The 17,974-nt window shown below is 42.5% G+C and overlaps 4 protein-coding genes across 4 annotated transcripts; 3 read left to right on the top strand and 1 right to left on the bottom strand.

Annotated features, from left to right (window-relative positions):
• Nucleotides 1–629: 629 nt before the first annotated feature.
• rpz2 (rapunzel 2) lies at nt 630–3,320 on the bottom strand. The gene is made up of 2 exons (XM_070984864.1): nt 3,237–3,320; nt 630–2,237 (listed from the first exon to the last, which is right to left on the bottom strand). The coding sequence occupies exon 2, from the start codon at nt 2,184–2,186 to the stop codon at nt 1,500–1,502; it is 687 nt and encodes a 228-aa protein (XP_070840965.1). The 5' UTR covers nt 2,187–2,237; nt 3,237–3,320; the 3' UTR covers nt 630–1,499.
• Nucleotides 3,321–7,835: 4,515 nt separating this feature from the next.
• Nucleotides 7,836–10,588, top strand: LOC139346166 (1-phosphatidylinositol phosphodiesterase). The gene is made up of 4 exons (XM_070985112.1): nt 7,836–7,940; nt 8,486–8,557; nt 9,195–9,765; nt 10,059–10,588. The coding sequence occupies exons 2-4, from the start codon at nt 8,511–8,513 to the stop codon at nt 10,425–10,427; spliced, it is 987 nt and encodes a 328-aa protein (XP_070841213.1). The 5' UTR covers nt 7,836–7,940; nt 8,486–8,510; the 3' UTR covers nt 10,428–10,588.
• A 1,591-nt stretch (nt 10,589–12,179) lies between these two features.
• LOC139346295 (transmembrane protein 272-like) lies at nt 12,180–13,449 on the top strand. The gene is made up of 5 exons (XM_070985303.1): nt 12,180–12,289; nt 12,378–12,440; nt 12,535–12,585; nt 12,688–12,879; nt 13,068–13,449. The coding sequence occupies exons 2-5, from the start codon at nt 12,380–12,382 to the stop codon at nt 13,322–13,324; spliced, it is 561 nt and encodes a 186-aa protein (XP_070841404.1). The 5' UTR covers nt 12,180–12,289; nt 12,378–12,379; the 3' UTR covers nt 13,325–13,449.
• A 1,294-nt stretch (nt 13,450–14,743) lies between these two features.
• mrpl9 (mitochondrial ribosomal protein L9) lies at nt 14,744–17,075 on the top strand. The gene is made up of 7 exons (XM_070984488.1): nt 14,744–14,996; nt 15,376–15,535; nt 15,643–15,767; nt 15,854–15,907; nt 16,049–16,150; nt 16,297–16,377; nt 16,673–17,075. Exons 1-7 carry the CDS (start codon nt 14,910–14,912, stop codon nt 16,835–16,837), a joined length of 774 nt encoding a protein of 257 aa, XP_070840589.1. The 5' UTR covers nt 14,744–14,909; the 3' UTR covers nt 16,838–17,075.
• Nucleotides 17,076–17,974: the final 899 nt, after the last annotated feature.

Genomic DNA, 17,974 nt, shown 5'->3' with positions numbered 1-17,974 from the left:
AGCACAAAGACTGAGAAATGGAGGAGCGATGTGCTTATTGTAACAGGTGGATCATTATGGTTGAAAGTCATTAATTCTAATAACACATTTTTTTCTGTACACGAACTAAAGTTGGGAAATGAGAATTTGCTGTTTTAAGAGGAGTTTTATACTAACATGTACTTTATTCTCTTGGCTCGGAGCAGTTACTAGGCAACCAGTTGAGAATCCAGGAAGTTACTAGCCAAGAATTAACGGTACTCTCATACATAACTCCCTCATAATACAACAAATTGTCATTTTTAAACTTTTGTATGGATTTAGCAAATGACATGTAACATTTTAATTAGTTAGCTTGAGAGGTATTCATTAGCAGACTTTGTCACTGCCAGGCTAGCTGTTTCCCTCTGTTTGCAGTCTTTATGCTAAGCTAAGCTAATCGGCTGCTAGCTGTGTTTACTGTACCTGACAGATATGGGAGTTGTAGCAATCTTAATCTATCCGCAATAATGCTTTTGAGGTAGACGAGCTATATAAATATGGTTCTTTTTCAGTCTCAATCTCAATTCAGTTTACAGTGATAAACAGCAGAAAATCCTTACATTTGAGAGGATGGTAATGAATGTTAATTTTTAAATTTTTATTTTGTTAGCTAATTGAGTCTTAATATCTCATGGGCAGGCTGGCATGTGTTTCAGACTTATGAATGAAGCAGAAGTTGATAATGCAGTGCAGCTTTCATTTCTTCATATATTTCTTTATATGGGTTGTGTCTGTGGTCTAAGATAGAACAAAGGGACGAAGGCAGCATATATATAGTCGCTCATTAAGAAGATGTGATTGCACCTGCAGGGCGTTCTTTCCTTTGTGTTTCCTGTTTGTGTGTGTTTGTTTGAATGGATTCAAGTCTGTAGATGTCAAGTTTTTCTTTGTTCAAGTTCACTGTTTGTCAGGTATTATTTGATTTAGGTTTAGGTATATTCAGAGGAGGGGTGTGTGTTCATATATATTTGTGTGTTATATGGATGCGAAGTATTAATGCATTTTAAATTCATAGCGATGCCCCCTATAGACACACAACACATAGGCACAACTTGACTTTTTTATGTTTAAATTGTTGGTTTTAGTGTGGGTGAAATGGATTTCACAAACATACATCTTATTCAATGAATAATTTGTACATTTTAACATTTTAATTGAAGAGATTGTATAAAACTTCAGCATATATTGACATGTGCTGTAACACAAAGCAGCTGAAACACATAGTAGTCTCTTTGAAACGAAACATAACACACCAAGAAATAACATATAATGTTGATGCTGTAACTAAAATGCTGCAATAAGAATATTACGCACAGCTCAAGTGCACAAAACATGGATTTGGCTTCATTTATACATATAGATATGCATATATATTCTAATATAAATTGTGTTTTTTCATTGGTCCACAGCTGAGTGTACAGATTGTTCCCAGTGTTGCCAGCAAACCCAGAGGACGTCCTCTCTCTGCTGGACCATGTTCAGGACGAGTTGTCTTTGCACTGACTGAGCACTTCCTGCATCTTCTTCTGGATGTCCTCCACCCTCTTGGCCCATTTATCCCGCACCTCGTCCTCGTCGTCCTCTGTCACAGCTGTGTAGGCCATGAGGGCGATGAGGCCCATGTGGAACAGGTGGGCGATGTGTGAACAGTGGCGCTCCATGATCTCACGGTTGCCGTCGCAGTTGTCCAGGTACACCTTCAGCAGAGTTCTTCCAAACAGCAAATTGGTACCCATCACACCACGGTAGTACACATCCAGGCTCAGGTCACTCTTGTCTCTCTCATAAATCTTCTCAAAGGTCTCCATGTACCGCTGGGTGTTGTCTGGATCTTTCTTCACCTGCGCCACCATGCTGTTGAAGGCAGCGTACTGGTGCTTGATGTACTCCTCGTACCGCCCGTAGGTTTCGTTCACCTCGTCTATTCGGATTTTTTTGAGGCACTGATGGTTCTTTTCGGAGATGCTTTCCAGTTTGGTGTTGATCGCCTGGAAGTCCTTGTCTAGAGCATGGCCTTCCTCATTAATCAGGCCCTTGCGAGCCACCCCAACCAGGGAGGAGACTATGCCAAAGATGGGGTCGATGGAGGAGGCGAAGGAGGACACTTTCTCCACGCAGCACAGCACCTTGGCTGCAGTTTTCTTGATCTTTTCTGCGTCAGCCATTGCCGCTGCTTTTCTTCTGCCACTTTATGGTTCACACAGTGAGTGTGGAGGCTGTAAAGATAAAAAAAGCAGCATGTTCTTAGCTTCAGATTCTGACCACAGTCTGAAAGCTTTAACAAAGGGGTTGGTCACAAGAGGGTCTCAAAAGTTGTTTCTTCTTGCATTACCCTAAAAATTAAGCTCATGGCTAACTCTCAGGTTGCTGGTGCTACAGCACACATGTCACCAGCTGCCGCACATATGCCATATTGTAGAAGGTGTCATCTTACTCTCTAGTATTACTTGCAACAGGTCGCAATGAGGGCTCATGTTGTCTGCAGAGCTTCAACATGTGAGCAGAGGAGGATTTTTTTGTCCAACCAACAGTCTGAAAGCCAAAGATATTTGGTTTAATATCATAGAAGACTGAGGAGAACAGCGAATATTCACACCTGAGATGTGACTCAAACAATTAAATCAACTAATTGCTGCAGCCTCAGAGGAAACTTGTTTTTCTTCTTCCACAACATTACAAGACTAAACATTTAGTTGAAAATGAGGCAAGTGTTGTGTTTTAGGAAATAATTTTGTAACACTGTTTTTAATAAAGCACTGCAGTATTACAGATCACATGTCAGAAATCTGCTACAGTTTCTGAGACTACAGACCCAAACCCAATAGTAATACATCTTTCTCATAGTTTTGGCATTAATCATCCTGTCAATGTTGTCCTGCTGGAAAAATAACTCAGGGACAACAGTGGGTGTGTCTTCATAGCAACACAAGAAAGACTGGAAATAAAGAAATGGTTACCTTTCATATACCATCTTTATTAGTTCAGATAACATCCAGTGGCTGTTTGGCACCTTTAACCGTAACTCAGGATGTGTTACTGTTTGTTTTCAGGCCTGTTTCTCTCATTTCCTGATTCCCAGCCACACAAACACACCCATGAATCAGCCATCTGGTACTTTCATTTTATCAGTCCCAGCTGACTCAGCTATCACACAGAGTTTAAACATCCTTCACATCACAGATTACAATGCACTGGGACGACAGATGTTTACTCACCAGAGATAAAACTGTTGGTATCCCTCTGTCTACTGAAGCCGTCTGACTCTCCTTTCCACCATTTTCCTCCCTAGTCAAATAAGGACGGCCCCTTTCTGCCAAATATGGAAGTATACACGAGGAAGTGAGTCACGCATGCTCTGTGTTGATTGGATGAGGGGAGCTCTTTCAGATGCACTGCGGCTGCAAGCTCCAACCACAGGCAATAACACAGGCAGTGAGTGACAGTGTATCATTGTGTTGGTTTAAGTGCAGGTCCACACACCTTTCAAACCAGTATGGCTGACCAGATACCACAGAAGTTATCAGCAGACAGAAGTGAAAGACAACATATCTCTTTATTACCAGGAAACACTTCACTTCACTTCAGGAAACAATCACTTTCAGTCTTTCATCACTGCAGTATCACTGAGAATTACTGGAAGTGCATTTCAGACAACATTTAAACACAACAATGTTGGCAATATTCCATCATTTATTTCAAGTCTTTTAGCGGTGACACACAGAGCAGGGTCAGGGTCAGTTTATATGAAATTACAAAAGATATATTTTCTCACTTATGTCAGTTGGTATCAAGACAAGCAGATGGATTTGCTGTTATTTCGTAATGAAACACAATGGAGAAACTTTTGTTTTCATAAGGACAGTTTTCATAGTGATTGTATAAAAGCGTATCAACATTTGTTGGTATGCAACACAAAGTAACCTAAAATTATAAATCACATAAATGGTAAATGGAGTGGAGTGCACTTTTCTACCCCAGCAGACAAAGAGTTTTACAGTTTGCCCCTGGTCCACCCATTGAAATAGTTTTTGAAACTAAAATATCAATAATACAGGGTGCTTGAGGGTTCATGGGAGTTTGCCCAACCAGTCCACATGTGCTTCGTGGACTTGGAGAAGGCATTCGACCGTGTCCCTCGCGTCATTCTGTGGGAGGTGCTCCGGGAGTATGGGGTTGGAGGCCCTCTGTTGAGGGCTGTACAGTCCCTGTACAACCGGAGCAGGAGCTTGGTCTGCATTGCCGGCAGTGAGTCGGACCTGTTTCCGGTGCATGTTGGACTCCGGCAGGGCTGCCCTTTGTCACTGGTTCTGTTCATCATTTTTATGGACAGAATTTCTAGGCACAGCCAGGGGCCGGAGGGGGTTCGGTTCGGGGGCCGGCAGATTTCGTCTCTGCTTTTCGCGGATGATGTTGTCTTGTTGGCTACCTCGAGCCAGGGCCTTCAGCATGCGCTGGGGTGGTTCGCAGCTGGGATGAGAGTCAGCACCTCCAAGTCCGAGGCCATGGTTCTCGACCGGAAAAAGGTGGCTTGCTCCCTTCAGGTTGGGGGAGAGTTCCTGCCTCAAGTGGAGGAGTTTAAGTATCTTGGGATCCTGTTCACGAGTGAGGGAAGGATGGAACGTGAGATTGACAGGCGGATCGGTGCAGCGGCTGCAGTAATGCGGTCGCTGTACCAGTCTGTCGTGGTGAAGAAGAAGCTGAGCCAAAAGGCGAAGCTCTCAATTTACTGGTCAATCTACATTCCTACCCTCACCTATGGTCATGAACTTTGGGTCATGACCGAAAGAACAAGGTCCCGGATACAAGCGGCTGAAATGAGTTTCCTGCGCAGGGTGGCGGGGCGCTGCCTTAGAGATAGGGTGAGGAGCTCTGTCACCCAGGCGGAGCTCAGAGTAGAGTCGCTGCTCCTCCGCATCGAGAGGAGTCAGCTGAGGTGGCTCGGGCATCTCTATCGGATGCCCCCTGGACGCCTCCCTAGGGAGGTGTTCCAGGCATGTCCCACCGGAAGGAGGCCCCGGGGAAGACCCAGGACACGCTGGGGTGACTATGTCACTTGGCTGGCCTGGGAACGCCTCGGGATCCCCCCGGAAGAGCTGGAGGAAGTGTCCAGGGAGAGGGAAGTCTGGGCGTCCCTGCTCAGACTGCTCCCCCCGCAACCCGGCCCCAGATAAGCGGAAGAGAATGGATGGATGGATATCAATAATTACAACAACCAAAACTAAATGGAAATGAAATAAGGAGAACATGCTTCATTCTTCCAGTATCCTCCTGATTCATCCTTGAGGCGTTTAGCAAACTTTAGACAGGCAGCGATGTTCTTCTTGGAGAGTGGTGGCTTTCTCTTTGCCATTCTGCCACACACACCATTCTCATTAAACCGAGTCCTGTTCATGTAGTTTTAGAACTTGAATGAAGATCTGATCAGATTTTAGGTCAGAAGGGTTCACAAAATTTCTAGCAGCACTGTAAATGCTATGATTTATTGGTGACAATGAAAACAGCTGACAATGTGAACATCTATTTTTCTTTCCACTAAATCTGCAGGACTTCTTCTGGATGCCCTCGACACTCTTGGTCCACTTCTTCCAGATTTGGTCCATCATTATCATCGCTGGTAACAGCTCTGCGGGCTATGAGTCTGGCAAGAAAAGGTAAGCTAATTTGTAGAGTACATTTCATACACAAAGGTAGTTTGAAGTGCTTCTGTGTAACTTCAGCAGATTTTGTACTAGTTGGGGATTTGATAATGTGTCACTTTGGTGCCTCCTGGTGGTCGTGTAAAGAATTACACCATGACGCACAACAGTTCATACTCCTGCACCCTAACTCTGCCTCCTCCTCAGCTTCCTGCTGATGAAGCTCCTTAAATTAAAATACCATTTTATTTCAGCTTCAGGAGAGGCTTCACGAACAAATCATCAAATGAATTAATGCACAAATGGATCAACAGTGTTGCTGATTCAGGCACTGACAACAGCATGGTTTATAATGTAACATTGGCTTTAAGCACACACAGAAACACATTTTTCCATTTGCTTCACAGTATATTTTATAAAAATGCTGAATGTTTGCATTGCATTTTAAAAGCCAAGGAATGCGCTATTGGTTCCCAGCCTTCACCTGGATTCACCTGGCCTGATTAGTTGGTGAAACTGCAGGAATTTCTATTCTTTGCACTCTGGGTGTATAATCTGTATTAACAGCTAACCAAATATTATTCAACAGGACAAGGACAAGTGTGTTTCGTAATATTTGACGTCCCGCGTAGTGATATGAGACAAATGTGGACAACATCTGCAGACTTTTCCGTGTGCTATACACACACACACACACACACACACACACACACACACACACACACACACACACACACATACACACACACACACAGCCCAGATACACTCTCCCTGACCCCTCAGAGCTGAGGACCTCACACCCCTTCAGCCTGCGTCCTCTGACAGGACGAGTTGTGCTGAGATGAATTATTCTGTGGGATGCTTGTCCAGAAATATTCGTTTCAAACATATTTGTCATAATGATGTCACTCATACAATAGAGGAGCTCTTTTCATTTTTTCAGTCCAGTAGATGTCTGGCAGGCAGCTGATCTGATCTGTGAGGGTTGTCAGCGTTGCCATCAGTACTTACAGGATTTTACCAGAGAAAGAAGAGAAACTGGAGCACACTGATCAGCTTGCGACAATATGTATGTCTGGACAGCAGCTGTGGCTTCCTCAGAGTCTGAAGTGCAAGCTGATCACTGTGATCTCGTTTCACACCTTTCTCACTTTATTGTTCTTTGTCTGAAAGGCAACAGATTCAGGATGTCCACGCTGAATGATGGTGAAAAAGCCTCAAAGCACAGGACATATTTGTGACAATGACTTTGTGCACACCAGCTTCATGTCAAACACCTTCAGTTTCCAAATGAAGAGAATTTATGCACCACATCTTGGTCGTGTTACAAGCTTTTTTTGTGAACATCTGAACAAGTGTGACATGTGTGTGTTCTTTATGACCAAGCCAACAGAGTCTGTCAAGACTTACTAATATAACATTGTCACAGAGAGGACACAAGCTCTTCTGAGGACAGAATATAATATACCCATCCTCCGTGTTCCTGTTATTTTGTCCACCTCATATAATTTAATTAAACTGTTGGCAATATGAGCTGAACAAAAACTTAAATAATGCTAAATTCTTGACTAATTCTAATAAAATTTCCTGCTGTATGTAAATACATTTGTGTAAGACCTCACTCTAATCATTTTTTTTACATAAACTGCACACATTCTTGTCCTTGAAATTCTTACTTTTCTATTGTCAACAGTGGGCCTATTTTTGGGGCTTTCGCTCACTGATAAAAGACTCTGTGGGAAAACGTTCACCTGTAATCGACGTTCATGCACTGTTGCTGTGACTTTCTGAGTGATTATGTAGTCATTCTACTGACCAGATATAAGTTCTGTATTTTAAATAATTTTAGCCTGTTCAACACTTAATGGATGTTTAAAATAAGATTTGGTGCTGTGGCAATATTATAGCAAGGCAAACATCCTCAAGAAACACACTCACCTCACAAACTCAAAAGATTTTTTGATCCACCTCCATGACTAGATTTGGGGATTTTTGATGTTTTTCTGATCCACAATAACTGAGGGACGAGTCGAGATGAATACCCCTCACACACACACACACACACACACACACACACACACACACACACACACACTGTTCCCACCCCTGCTCTGTAACGTAGAGCTCAGCTGCTCCTCTATGGTATTTCCCACAATAACATCCCAGGTCGACACATTGGCTGTGTCATTTTGCCTCTGACCCCTCCACTCGGCTCTCTCTCTGTCCCTCTTTCTGTCCCCAGTCACCCGGAGTCGACGGAGGACGAACACCTTCTGGTTTCAGGTATGGGCCGCAGCAGACGACAGCAGCACAACAGCACATCAGCAGGTTTGACACAGCAGCAGTGGATGGTTTGGTTCACTTTTGGGATTAGAAAGGTTTAAGCCTGCCATTGAAATGGCCCGGAGGGGTGAGCTGAGGTCAACCTCAGCCCGGACCAGGATCGAATTGTTTCCACTGTTTGTTTGGTTTCTGTATTGGTTGACATACTTACACAAAGAGAAAGTGTTTTTTTCTTCTTTTTTCTTAGTGATATGCCCATGGATGTTAGACGATTAGAGCTGAGAGGAAATTTAGTTTTACTATCTAATCAGTTTTGTTCCCATAACTTGTGAAAATATTGGGAAAATACTCCATATTATTGGAATGTTTAAAAGTACTTGAAGGATTTATACAATCAGTGCAAACAGGTGCAGAGTGAGGAGGGAAAATCATATCATCCAAATGCAGAATTGGCTTTTGCATCTTCTGAGTGATCCAACATCATCAACAGTACAGATGTAAATCGTGTTTGATTATCGCTCTCGCTTTTCCTCTGCTGATAATAGACGCTGTCGTCAGAGCTGATCAGACATGATGAAAATGCAGAAGATATCGGTTAAACTGATGGTACTAGTCGGGTGAGTAAACTGAAACTGTACCATAATGATGCCATTATTATTTGTCTGGATTCGCATTTTTGTTTTCAGTTGAATACAACTTTCTTTATCCAAAAGGCAGTTTTACGCAGCAGCTCGTCACTTAAGTCAAGAAATTCAAACATGATAAATAAAAGGAAACACACATTACATTAAAAGATACATATAAAATATATATAGAAAATATCTCAAAGAAAACACACAGACTAAGCGTTACAAAAGGATAAAAATGACCTGGGAATAAAGCATGCCTCAGATTAATAATGCACAATATTAACATTTGCATTCACATTTTAGATTTTATGTCACATTATTATTTCAAGTTAGTCATGATCAAGACATCCTATTGTTAATTCTGACCATGCGACTGCTTAAAGTTGGACATTCCATCTTTACAAACATATAGAAAATATGAAAAATCAATAAAGATTGTTTTTTAAAAAAAGAAAAGAAAATGTAAGAACATAACAAAAGTAAAATATAAAAAACTGTATTTATATCACCTTTATTGGCAGTTACAGTCTCAAAAGGCTTTTAAACTCCCACATCCTGAAGGATAAGACTCCTGTGACCACACACTGACCAACGATGCTTCTGACAAATCTCACTTGTGTTTTAGAGTCATTGCTTTGAGTCACGGTGCCACTCAGAGACCCGACTATGACGACACACCCAACCCAGAGTTCCTCAACCCGTCCTGGATGGCCAGCATCCCCGATGATCAGCCGCTGTCTGAGGTCACCATGCCTGGGACGCACAACACCATGGCCATATACGGCGGTGTGTACGCCGAGTGCCAGACCTGGAGCCTGGCCTCCCAGCTGCGAGCCGGCGTCCGCTTCCTAGACATCCGTGTCCGTCACGTCAAGGGGAACCTCACCATCCATCACGGGGTGTCATATCAGCGGGCGCACTTCGGCCACGTGCTGGAGGGTGTGGCTGACTTCCTCCGAGAGTATCCCAGTGAAACAGTGCTGATGCGTCTGAAAGAGGAGTTCAGTGAGACGGGCGACATCTACGGCGCTGTGGTAGACTACATCCATCGCTACGCTCACTGGGACCTGCTGTGGCACAGCCGGCTGGTGCCAACCATGGCAGAGGCCAGAGGGAAACTCATCATCCTGCAGGAGTTTTCTGGGCCAGACTTGGGGATGCGCTATGGTTCCCTGGACATAGCTGATGACTGGAGGGTATAGAAATATCAAATTTCAGAATAAAAATCAACAAACACGCACAAAGCAAAAAGGAGAAATAAAGCAGAACAGGCCTGCTGTGGTGTGCTTTAGCTGTTTGAGTTTGAGGTGTACCATCACATCCTCCAGCCTCCATGTACGACCTGATGGGGCACTTTTTCCACTTGAGTTGAGCAGGCAGTGTAGAAAAGGAACTCATGAAAGCAATTCATAAAAGCATCATGTAATACCTTATGAAATATTTTCAGAATTGAAATGAATGCTTTTGAGTTATTTGCTGTTCTCTGCAGGTACCCACACTTCTGAATGTGGAGGACAAATGGAAGAGCGTCTACAACCACCTGGAGGCTGCACCTACAGGAAACACGGCCCAGATTTTCCTCACCTACAGCAGCGGAGCGGGTGTGTTTGCGAACCCCAGATCCATCGCTCGGCGCATCAACGCACAACTGTACGACTACCTGAAGGCCAAGACGGACCTGAACCAGCGCCTTGGAATCATTTGCATGGACTTCCCCAGTGCTCCTATTATTCAAATGATCATTGACTTCAAACTGAGAGAGCGCAGAAAGAGAAGTCAGGCCTTTAACCCAGAGCCTAGAAAGGCAAGTTTGAAACACGTCATTTCTTCACTGAGAGAGAGGCTGATCAAACATTAAAGAGGGAACAGTAGACTGGTCAATAACTGTACAATCAATGAGAAATTGAGCTCGAATTCAATAGTGAAGTGTGTCCAAACTGCTTAACTGTAATGAACCTCAGATGAAACTTCTCATTGTGTCATTCAACAAAGAAACTGGCAGCAAAATAAAATGTCACATAAAGATAACTCAGAAATGGCAAATTGAAAATAAACTGCTTTGGAAATTGCTCACGTGCGTTTCAGTTGCTGTTTGTGAATACGCATCATCGTCAGGTCATTTGGAAACTGTCATAAAGCCAAAATAAGCTGAATGAATAACAATAATGTTCTGCTCCACCCGGGTAAAAGAACACCAGTCCAACTGCTGATACAGATATTTCTTGACTTTGCAGAAGTCAGTGCCAGGTTTTGTTGTTCTCTGAATCGCTATCAGCAGTTATGTTTGAGTGGGTACGGATGTAAGCAGTGGGGGAGGAAGTACTACTGTAGTCCTACATTCAAAATCTTAAGTAAATGACGACAGTATTAGCATCAAAACATATTTAAAGCACCAACAGTTTAAGTGCAGAATGGACCATTTCAGAAAAGTATAATATGGATTATAATGATTTTTGTGTTCATTAATGTTGCAGCTAGTAAAAGTGGGGCTCATTTTAATCATTTTAATCATACATCATAATTGACTAGTTGATTTATGTAAAATATGAATAATCTGAATCTGCAAAGTAACTGGTAGCTAAAGACATCAAATAAATGTCAGGGGGTAAAAAGTACAATATTTGTCCTCCAAAATGTAGTGGAGTGAAGAATAAAGTAGCATAAAGTGGAAATACTCAAGTAACGGTACCTCAAAGTTGTTCTTAAGTTCAGCTCTTTGAGTAAATGTACTTAAGTGACATCCGTCACTGGATGTAAGCAGTCGTGTTTCATTGTCACAGGGTGGCAGTGCTGCTGCAGAGGCGTGAAGCTGTGCTGGCACCGTCATCCTGTTCTGGCTCGCTGGTGTGTGAGGTGGTGGCCAACTGCCTGGTAGGAAACAAGTGTGTAAACCTTTGCATCACAAACCCACTTCAGCTGTCACACTGCTGTTTCAAGACCACATCTGTGCTAAAGCAGACAGCTGATTTCACCTTGGTTTTATTGTATTTGCATGTTTTACTATTACCTTTTACATTTTATTCAAATCCTTTAAACAGGCACTCCATCGATTTTACACGTCAAAGATAAATGAAGTGGACTAAAAAGTACAATATTTCCCTCTGAAATGTAGCGGCATGAAAGTAGAAAGTCATATATTTCCGCTTCCACTCAGTTTTTACCGTCCACCTGCTCTACAGAAGATACTAGCTGACAAAATGTGGGATGACTGCACAGACTGTGCGTTTACTACCACACTAATGAGAGCTGATAGTACAGCTCTTCCTTCTGTCGTGCACACAGTCTTTTCTGTGCTGGACTGCATCCATTGTGCTGGACTGCATCCATTGAGCCCTCGTGCTGCACCATGCAATCCCTTTCAGATCTATTGATGATGTCCAATGAATTGCGAAACATAAAATGTCTAAAAGTGTGGTTTGCAAGGGAAATAGAAGAGCACCATGTGACTGGTTTGTGGCTTGAAACACACTTTGCTTGCAGATTGTTTGTATCAGATAGCAGCTTGTAGAATATTTCCTCCTAGTCACGGTGTTGCGAAACAGTTGTTGAAAGGCTTTGGCGTATATGTCTTAACATCCTGCCAAAACGGCAAAGGATGTTAGCGAAGTAGAGAGTTTGTTAGTAGGTGACTAGGGCCAACTCATGCATGCTTCAACACTCACTTAGTGAATAGTGGAGGAAGAAAAAGGCTTCAAAGTGTGTCCATTCAGAGCAGGACAGGTACAGTGTGGCACTGCTGCAGCAGCAGCTCCTCTTCCTGTTTGTGTCAGTGTGACAAGACTTTGCCTGACTACTTTGCCTACTGCAGATATGGACCCGAGTCCACAGGAGGAGTCCAGGCCTCAGAGTGCCGTGGTGATTTCAACAACTGGTGAGTAGTCTTTCTTCCATCACGCTGTGACTACTTTATTTTATGTTTTGCTGTTATAACCATCGTTGACCCTCTCCCTCTTCCTGTCTCATAGTTGTGGTGAATATTATTTGGTGGATGGTTATGATCGCAGCCATTGGCGTGGGTGGGTTTTCTTCAGTTTGATCACTGGTATATTTTGTGAAAGCAGTATGTTTTTGAGGTTTTAATGTTGACATTTTTCCAATTCTGGACACCTGCATCACAGGGGTGACACATCTGGGCCGTTGCCCATTGCAACCCAACATCCCCATCTACCTGATAGTGCTGGGAGCGTCCAGTGTCCTCTCTCTGTCTCTGACCTACACCAGGAGCATTTGGGAGGGCGGATGTATCTCCACCCTGAGCTTGGCCTGCACGGTCGTTCTGCACCTCTTAACTTTGGGCTGGTTCATTGCAGGTGGGAGAAAACAAACAGACTATAAAAGCTTGACGCTGAAAACCTGTGTGGGTACAGTTTGATCAGATTGCACAGTGACCAAACAATCCACCAACTGTCATCAGATTCTGACTCAAATCCTGCAGAATCCTGATTGGTACACAGAAGTGTGTTTTAAGTCTAAACTGAACTGAAATCTTCCCCTGTAGGCACGACCTGGGTTTATCCTGTATATCCTCCCAACTACACGCCTGGAATAGCTCGTTACTGCCACCGGACGGCCTACCTGTTTGCCTTCATCGTCACCACTCTGCTGTGGGTCACTGTGACTCTGATGTTCGTCTGCGGTTTTTGCTTCAGTCTGCTGACCTGCTGTAAGACTGTTAATGCAAGACGCAGACTGATACCCAGCCGCAGTAATTTCTATGGTGCGATAAGTGAAGAATCCACTGCTGGTGATGTGTGATTTCATTTTTTGTTTTGTTGTCCAAATGTCTCCAAATCTTAAAATTTTGAGTGATTCTGCTCCTGTTGCTGAGGTTTATTTTCGTTATTTTCTGTAGTTTTTATAGTTGCACATTAGGTGAGGTTGGCAAAAGTATCGATACTTGCTTTATACCACATTTTTAAAATGATAAGATCTCTGTTAAATTATACATTCACCAGTATTATTACCAAAACTATATATATATATTAAAAAAAACAGATTGCAATCAGATTTTCAACTGAACCAATGAAACTACAGGGAAGAAAATGTCCATTACTATTAATATTATATCAATATAATATTGATATTTTATGCTACAATAGTATCAAAGTTTAAGATTCTGGTATTGTGACAACATTAAAAGTTGTATGCGGCTACAGGTAAAAGTATTCAAACAGCAGCTTCGCACAAGCTCTCGGCAAGATTTGTCTTTCCTGCAATCTTCCTGTAAATGTTTGAAGAAAGATGCCTTACTTCACTGGAGACTTAAGTAACGTTTGTGCAACATTTTGATGTGTTGGTTTTGTATTACAACACACAAGATGCTGCAGCGAGGCAGCTCTGCCCGGCGTAATTCAACATGAATCCTCCACAGGCCAGTTCAGTCAAATCAAAGACCTGCTGAAACATCACATCAAGCCACCGCACTGTTTCTGCCACTGAACTGAACCTGCTGAAATCAACCAGTTCATGTCTGAGCCGAGAGAAGATAAATTGTCTCGTGGCAGCTAATATTGATACAGTATTGAGATGGAGAATAAATTGTTATTGGTATTGTGTTTATATACTCTACTCAGCTGTGTGTGTGTGTGTGTGTGTGTGTGTGTGTGTGTGTGTGTGTGTGTGTGTGTGTGTGTGTGTGTGTGTGTGTGTGTGTGCCATGTATACCTTGTGGGGACATAAATATGTTTACAAAATTAGTTTGTGTCCCCTTATGGAGACAAAATGCAGGTTCCCACAGTGTAAATCATAAAATTTTAGGATGAAGACTGAGGTTAATGTTAGGATAAGGTTAGAGTTAGACAAGTTGTGGTTTTGGTTATGGTTAAGGTAACTGTCCAGGAAATGAATGTAAGTCTATATAATGTCCCCAAATACAAATCAATCATGTATACATGACTCTCTCTCTATCCATCTTATGATATACTGTATGTTGCGTTTGTATCCTTAATATTTTTGGGCAACGAAAAAGTGCAAATGAAGAAGAAAACAAAAAGAAAATAATATTATATATAAAATAATATAATAGTAATATTAACATAATATTGAAATACAGATTCAATTCAAAACCAGACTAGGTTAGTCGTGTGACAAAGTTTGCATACAGATTTTGAGATTTTCTTTTAATTCAGGCTTTTTTCGGGACTACTATTAGACCTACTGGGGTCCTTTTACGTCACACAACACGACAAACGCCAGTTAGCCGTTAGCTAATATGCTTACTGTGGTTAGCTGACCGTGATAGAGTAATAAATAGATGGTGGAGGTCCCTAAGCCAAGGCTGCAGTGAGTTTCTTTAGTTATTTAGAGTAAAATAGTTGACGGTGGTGTTTTTCGGTGTTGAATGAACATGTGGAGCTCCGGCCGCCGTGTCCTTCAGGACATGCTCAGCCTGCCTGCTGTCAGGAGCTTCTTCGTGACTCCTGCTCAGGTTAGTATCTCTGCATTTACCAACACAAATACCAAAGTATGTCAGTGTCGGTGAAACAACCGGGTCAACGCACACATATGTATATATAAATGTGTGGTGTGGGTATTTGTGTATAGAAGTATGTGCATTAGTGTTAAACTACAACATGAGTTTTTTTTTTTTTTTTTCATTAAAGGCATGTATGCTAAAGCAGTGGTGGTCAGTATAAAGTATATAAAGAACTGGATCATAGAAACATATCTGTCCACCCTTGATGACATTCTCACCAGAAAAGAAATCCACACAATTTACATGAAGCTTCATGAAGGCTACAGTTCACCTCTATAACAACATTTGATGTGACAGCAGGCGTAAAAATTCATGCTTGATGTTTCCACAGAACACAGTTGTGGTGGAGCGCTGGTGGCAGGTGCCCTTATCTAAAGTAGGCAGGCCGCCCAGGCTTCACCCTCGGAGACACAGAATCTACAAGCTGGTTGAAGACACAAAACAGCTTCCCAAGGAGAAGATGGAGCTCATCCTGACTCAGACAGTACCCAGTGAGCATCGACAATACTCTCAAGAGATCACACGCACCTCAGACTATGGCAGTGTCACAGGAAGCATAAGATGTATTCAAGTCTTTGCGTTGTGTTTGTTCGGGCAGAGCTCGGCGGGCGAGGAGACACCGTGTTTGTGAAAAAGTCTGTCGGCAGAAACAAGCTGCTGCCCCAAGGCCTCGCAGTGTATCCATCACCGGAGCACAAACAGATGTTTGCTGAGGAGTTACGAGTGTGTATTGCATTTCAATACTGCTATTTGTTTCCCCGCACGTATCAGATGTACCTATTGATCATCTTCACCTTGTTCACCAACAGCTTTTGCATGAGGGGAAGCTGGATGAAAGAGTCCAGACCCGCACCGGACAGATGGTAAGTTTTCATCAACTGAACATGTTTATTCCAGATTTTTCTTCTCAACTTGCTGTAAGTAATGTGGTTTAGCCACAATGATTGAAAGATGAACAGCAGACTAACAGCCTTCGATGTTTTGATTTCCTGTGTTTTCCACAGACCATAGAGTTCCTTAAACGCTCCAAGTTGAGGATAAACCAAATGCCATTGGATGGATTCCAGGTCACTAAAGAGGTCATCTGCAGACAGTTTCAGAAGAGGGTATGTCTGAGTTCATCTCTTCTGCTCCCCTGCATGACGTTATCTGCTCTAAACCATGAGAAACATCCTGTTTGACAGCAAGTTGAGCTTCTGCTGAACACAAAAGTAAAAAAGCTATTGACTTAAATAAAATGTTTTCTCAACAGGGAGTCGTTGTGCCGCCTCATGCACTGAGTTTTCCGTTTGAGTCAGTAAAGGACGTGGGTGACTACTGGTGTGAAGTCACGGTAAGAAATGTTTTTTAGTTTGTAGTAATTAATTCCAAACTAGAAAAGTGTTACATATGTGTACTGCATGTTGCAAGAAGTTTTTTTATTCTTGAAATCCAGCAGCCACATGTAAGAAATAGCAAACATTTTCAGTAGAGAATTACTTCGAGTCTTTTGCTCATCTGTCTCCACTAAGAGCACTTCTTCATGTCAGTCCCCCATACCCAAAAATAATTAAAGAGCTCACTAACCAGACATTAAGGCTGTTATTCTACCAAAGACTTTCTTATTCTTCATATTTTTTATCCCCCAGATTAATGGAATCGACACAGTTCGCGTCCCCGTGTCCGTGGTGCCATACGAGGACCTGTCTGCAAGCTGTCAGAAGCAGTTGAAAAAACAAATGCAGAAACAGGCAGCTGCAGGTATTTCAGAGCCTGCTGATGTGGAGCCAGGACACAACAGCACCACCAAGTGATAGCCCCAAAAAAGACTGAAGGACTCAAAATCATGACCGCAGAACTGAAATGGATGTTTACCTATAATACACATTACACATGCATAGAAGCTGTTGTCTGCTTGATTATTAAAATGTTCATTTCAATTCAGCTCAAGGGTGCATCCTTCCATTTTAGTTGGATAAACTGACCTTTAGTAACCAAACCAGCATCGCTGTGGTGTCCTAACCAAAAACTACCCAGTTGCATTTAAAGGTACGGAGCCAGAAAGGAAAAGATTTATTCACAAATTTTAACAGAAAAACACGTGTAACAAAAGTATAGGGTAAGCAAAAAAAAACCAAACAATGCCGTTAGACGTGCTTGTCACTGAATGTGGAGCATCAGTGCCTAAAACTCAGAAAGAAACGTGCTTGTTTTTGTCCCAGGAGACAGACTTCTAATTAACAAAGGAGTGATGTGAACGTCTGATTCATCTTAAAGAAATGTTACCCCTTGCACTGTCCCAGAGGTGTCAAGGTACAAGAAGAAAAGCAAGCTGGAACTCTCACAAGAAACATTGAATCTGTTGAAGCTCTGAAGCTCATCTTCCTGTCACTAAGATATGTGTGAGGATATGTATTCAGACTGTCAGCTGCTTGCTTTGGGCTGGCTGAAGCTCTGCGGGCACTGCGTACCATAACTATGAAGTATGGAAACAATAGATATCTCTGGACTGCTGGTACGTTTCTGCCAAAAATCAGATTAGGTTTTGAGAAAGAGGGGGTTGTGCATGTGATGGTGGACGACTACAGAGCCGCCACCACACCCAGCTATAGGTTACATATGAAGCTCTCTGCAAAATCCCATGTGTAATGAAATGTAGTCCATGTGGAAGCAACGTGGCTCATGAGTCCACATAATGCTCCATTTCCTGCTTGGAAAACTAAAAAACATACTGGAGGGTAGACCTCCTGTTGCTTTGTTACAGGCGGAAAGAAAGGGTGAATAAATGCCAGTGCTTCGATGTAAAGTCATTTAAAAGGCTGTTTTGCAGGGAAAGACTGACGCAAGGTCAATCCTTGCAGCCATTTAAAAGCATAAAGCTGCAATATTCTCCAAAGCTGCAGAGACTGGCCGTATTTAGTTTCACTGCATTCAACAGTTCATCGCAGTTT

The sequence above is a fragment of the Chaetodon trifascialis genome, chromosome 17 (genome assembly GCF_039877785.1).
Source record: "Chaetodon trifascialis isolate fChaTrf1 chromosome 17, fChaTrf1.hap1, whole genome shotgun sequence".
Taxonomy (NCBI): Eukaryota; Metazoa; Chordata; class Actinopteri; order Chaetodontiformes; family Chaetodontidae; genus Chaetodon; species Chaetodon trifascialis.
Note: the sequence above shows the minus strand (reverse complement) of the source record. Positions and strands in the feature narration are given on the sequence as shown.

What these genes read in the sequence shown, in the direction of transcription:
- mrpl9 (XM_070984488.1), top strand. Translation starts at nt 14,910, where the DNA reads ATGAACATGTGGAGCTCCGGCCGCCGTGTCCTTCAGGACATGCTCAGC. An exon ending in TGTTTGCTGAGGAGTTACGA is followed by an intron (nt 15,768 to 15,853) that starts GTGTGTATTGCA and finishes GTTCACCAACAG; the next exon opens with CTTTTGCATGAGGGGAAGCT. An exon ending in AGACCCGCACCGGACAGATG is followed by an intron (nt 15,908 to 16,048) that starts GTAAGTTTTCAT and finishes TGTTTTCCACAG; the next exon opens with ACCATAGAGTTCCTTAAACG.
- rpz2 (XM_070984864.1), bottom strand. Translation starts at nt 2,186, where the DNA reads ATGGCTGACGCAGAAAAGATCAAGAAAACTGCAGCCAAGGTGCTGTGC.
- LOC139346166 (XM_070985112.1), top strand. Translation starts at nt 8,511, where the DNA reads ATGATGAAAATGCAGAAGATATCGGTTAAACTGATGGTACTAGTCGG. An exon ending in AAACTGATGGTACTAGTCGG is followed by an intron (nt 8,558 to 9,194) that starts GTGAGTAAACTG and finishes CTTGTGTTTTAG; the next exon opens with AGTCATTGCTTTGAGTCACG. An exon ending in ACATAGCTGATGACTGGAGG is followed by an intron (nt 9,766 to 10,058) that starts GTATAGAAATAT and finishes TGTTCTCTGCAG; the next exon opens with GTACCCACACTTCTGAATGT.
- LOC139346295 (XM_070985303.1), top strand. Translation starts at nt 12,380, where the DNA reads ATGGACCCGAGTCCACAGGAGGAGTCCAGGCCTCAGAGTGCCGTGGTG. An exon ending in CGTGGTGATTTCAACAACTG is followed by an intron (nt 12,441 to 12,534) that starts GTGAGTAGTCTT and finishes CCTGTCTCATAG; the next exon opens with TTGTGGTGAATATTATTTGG. An exon ending in GATCGCAGCCATTGGCGTGG is followed by an intron (nt 12,586 to 12,687) that starts GTGGGTTTTCTT and finishes CCTGCATCACAG; the next exon opens with GGGTGACACATCTGGGCCGT.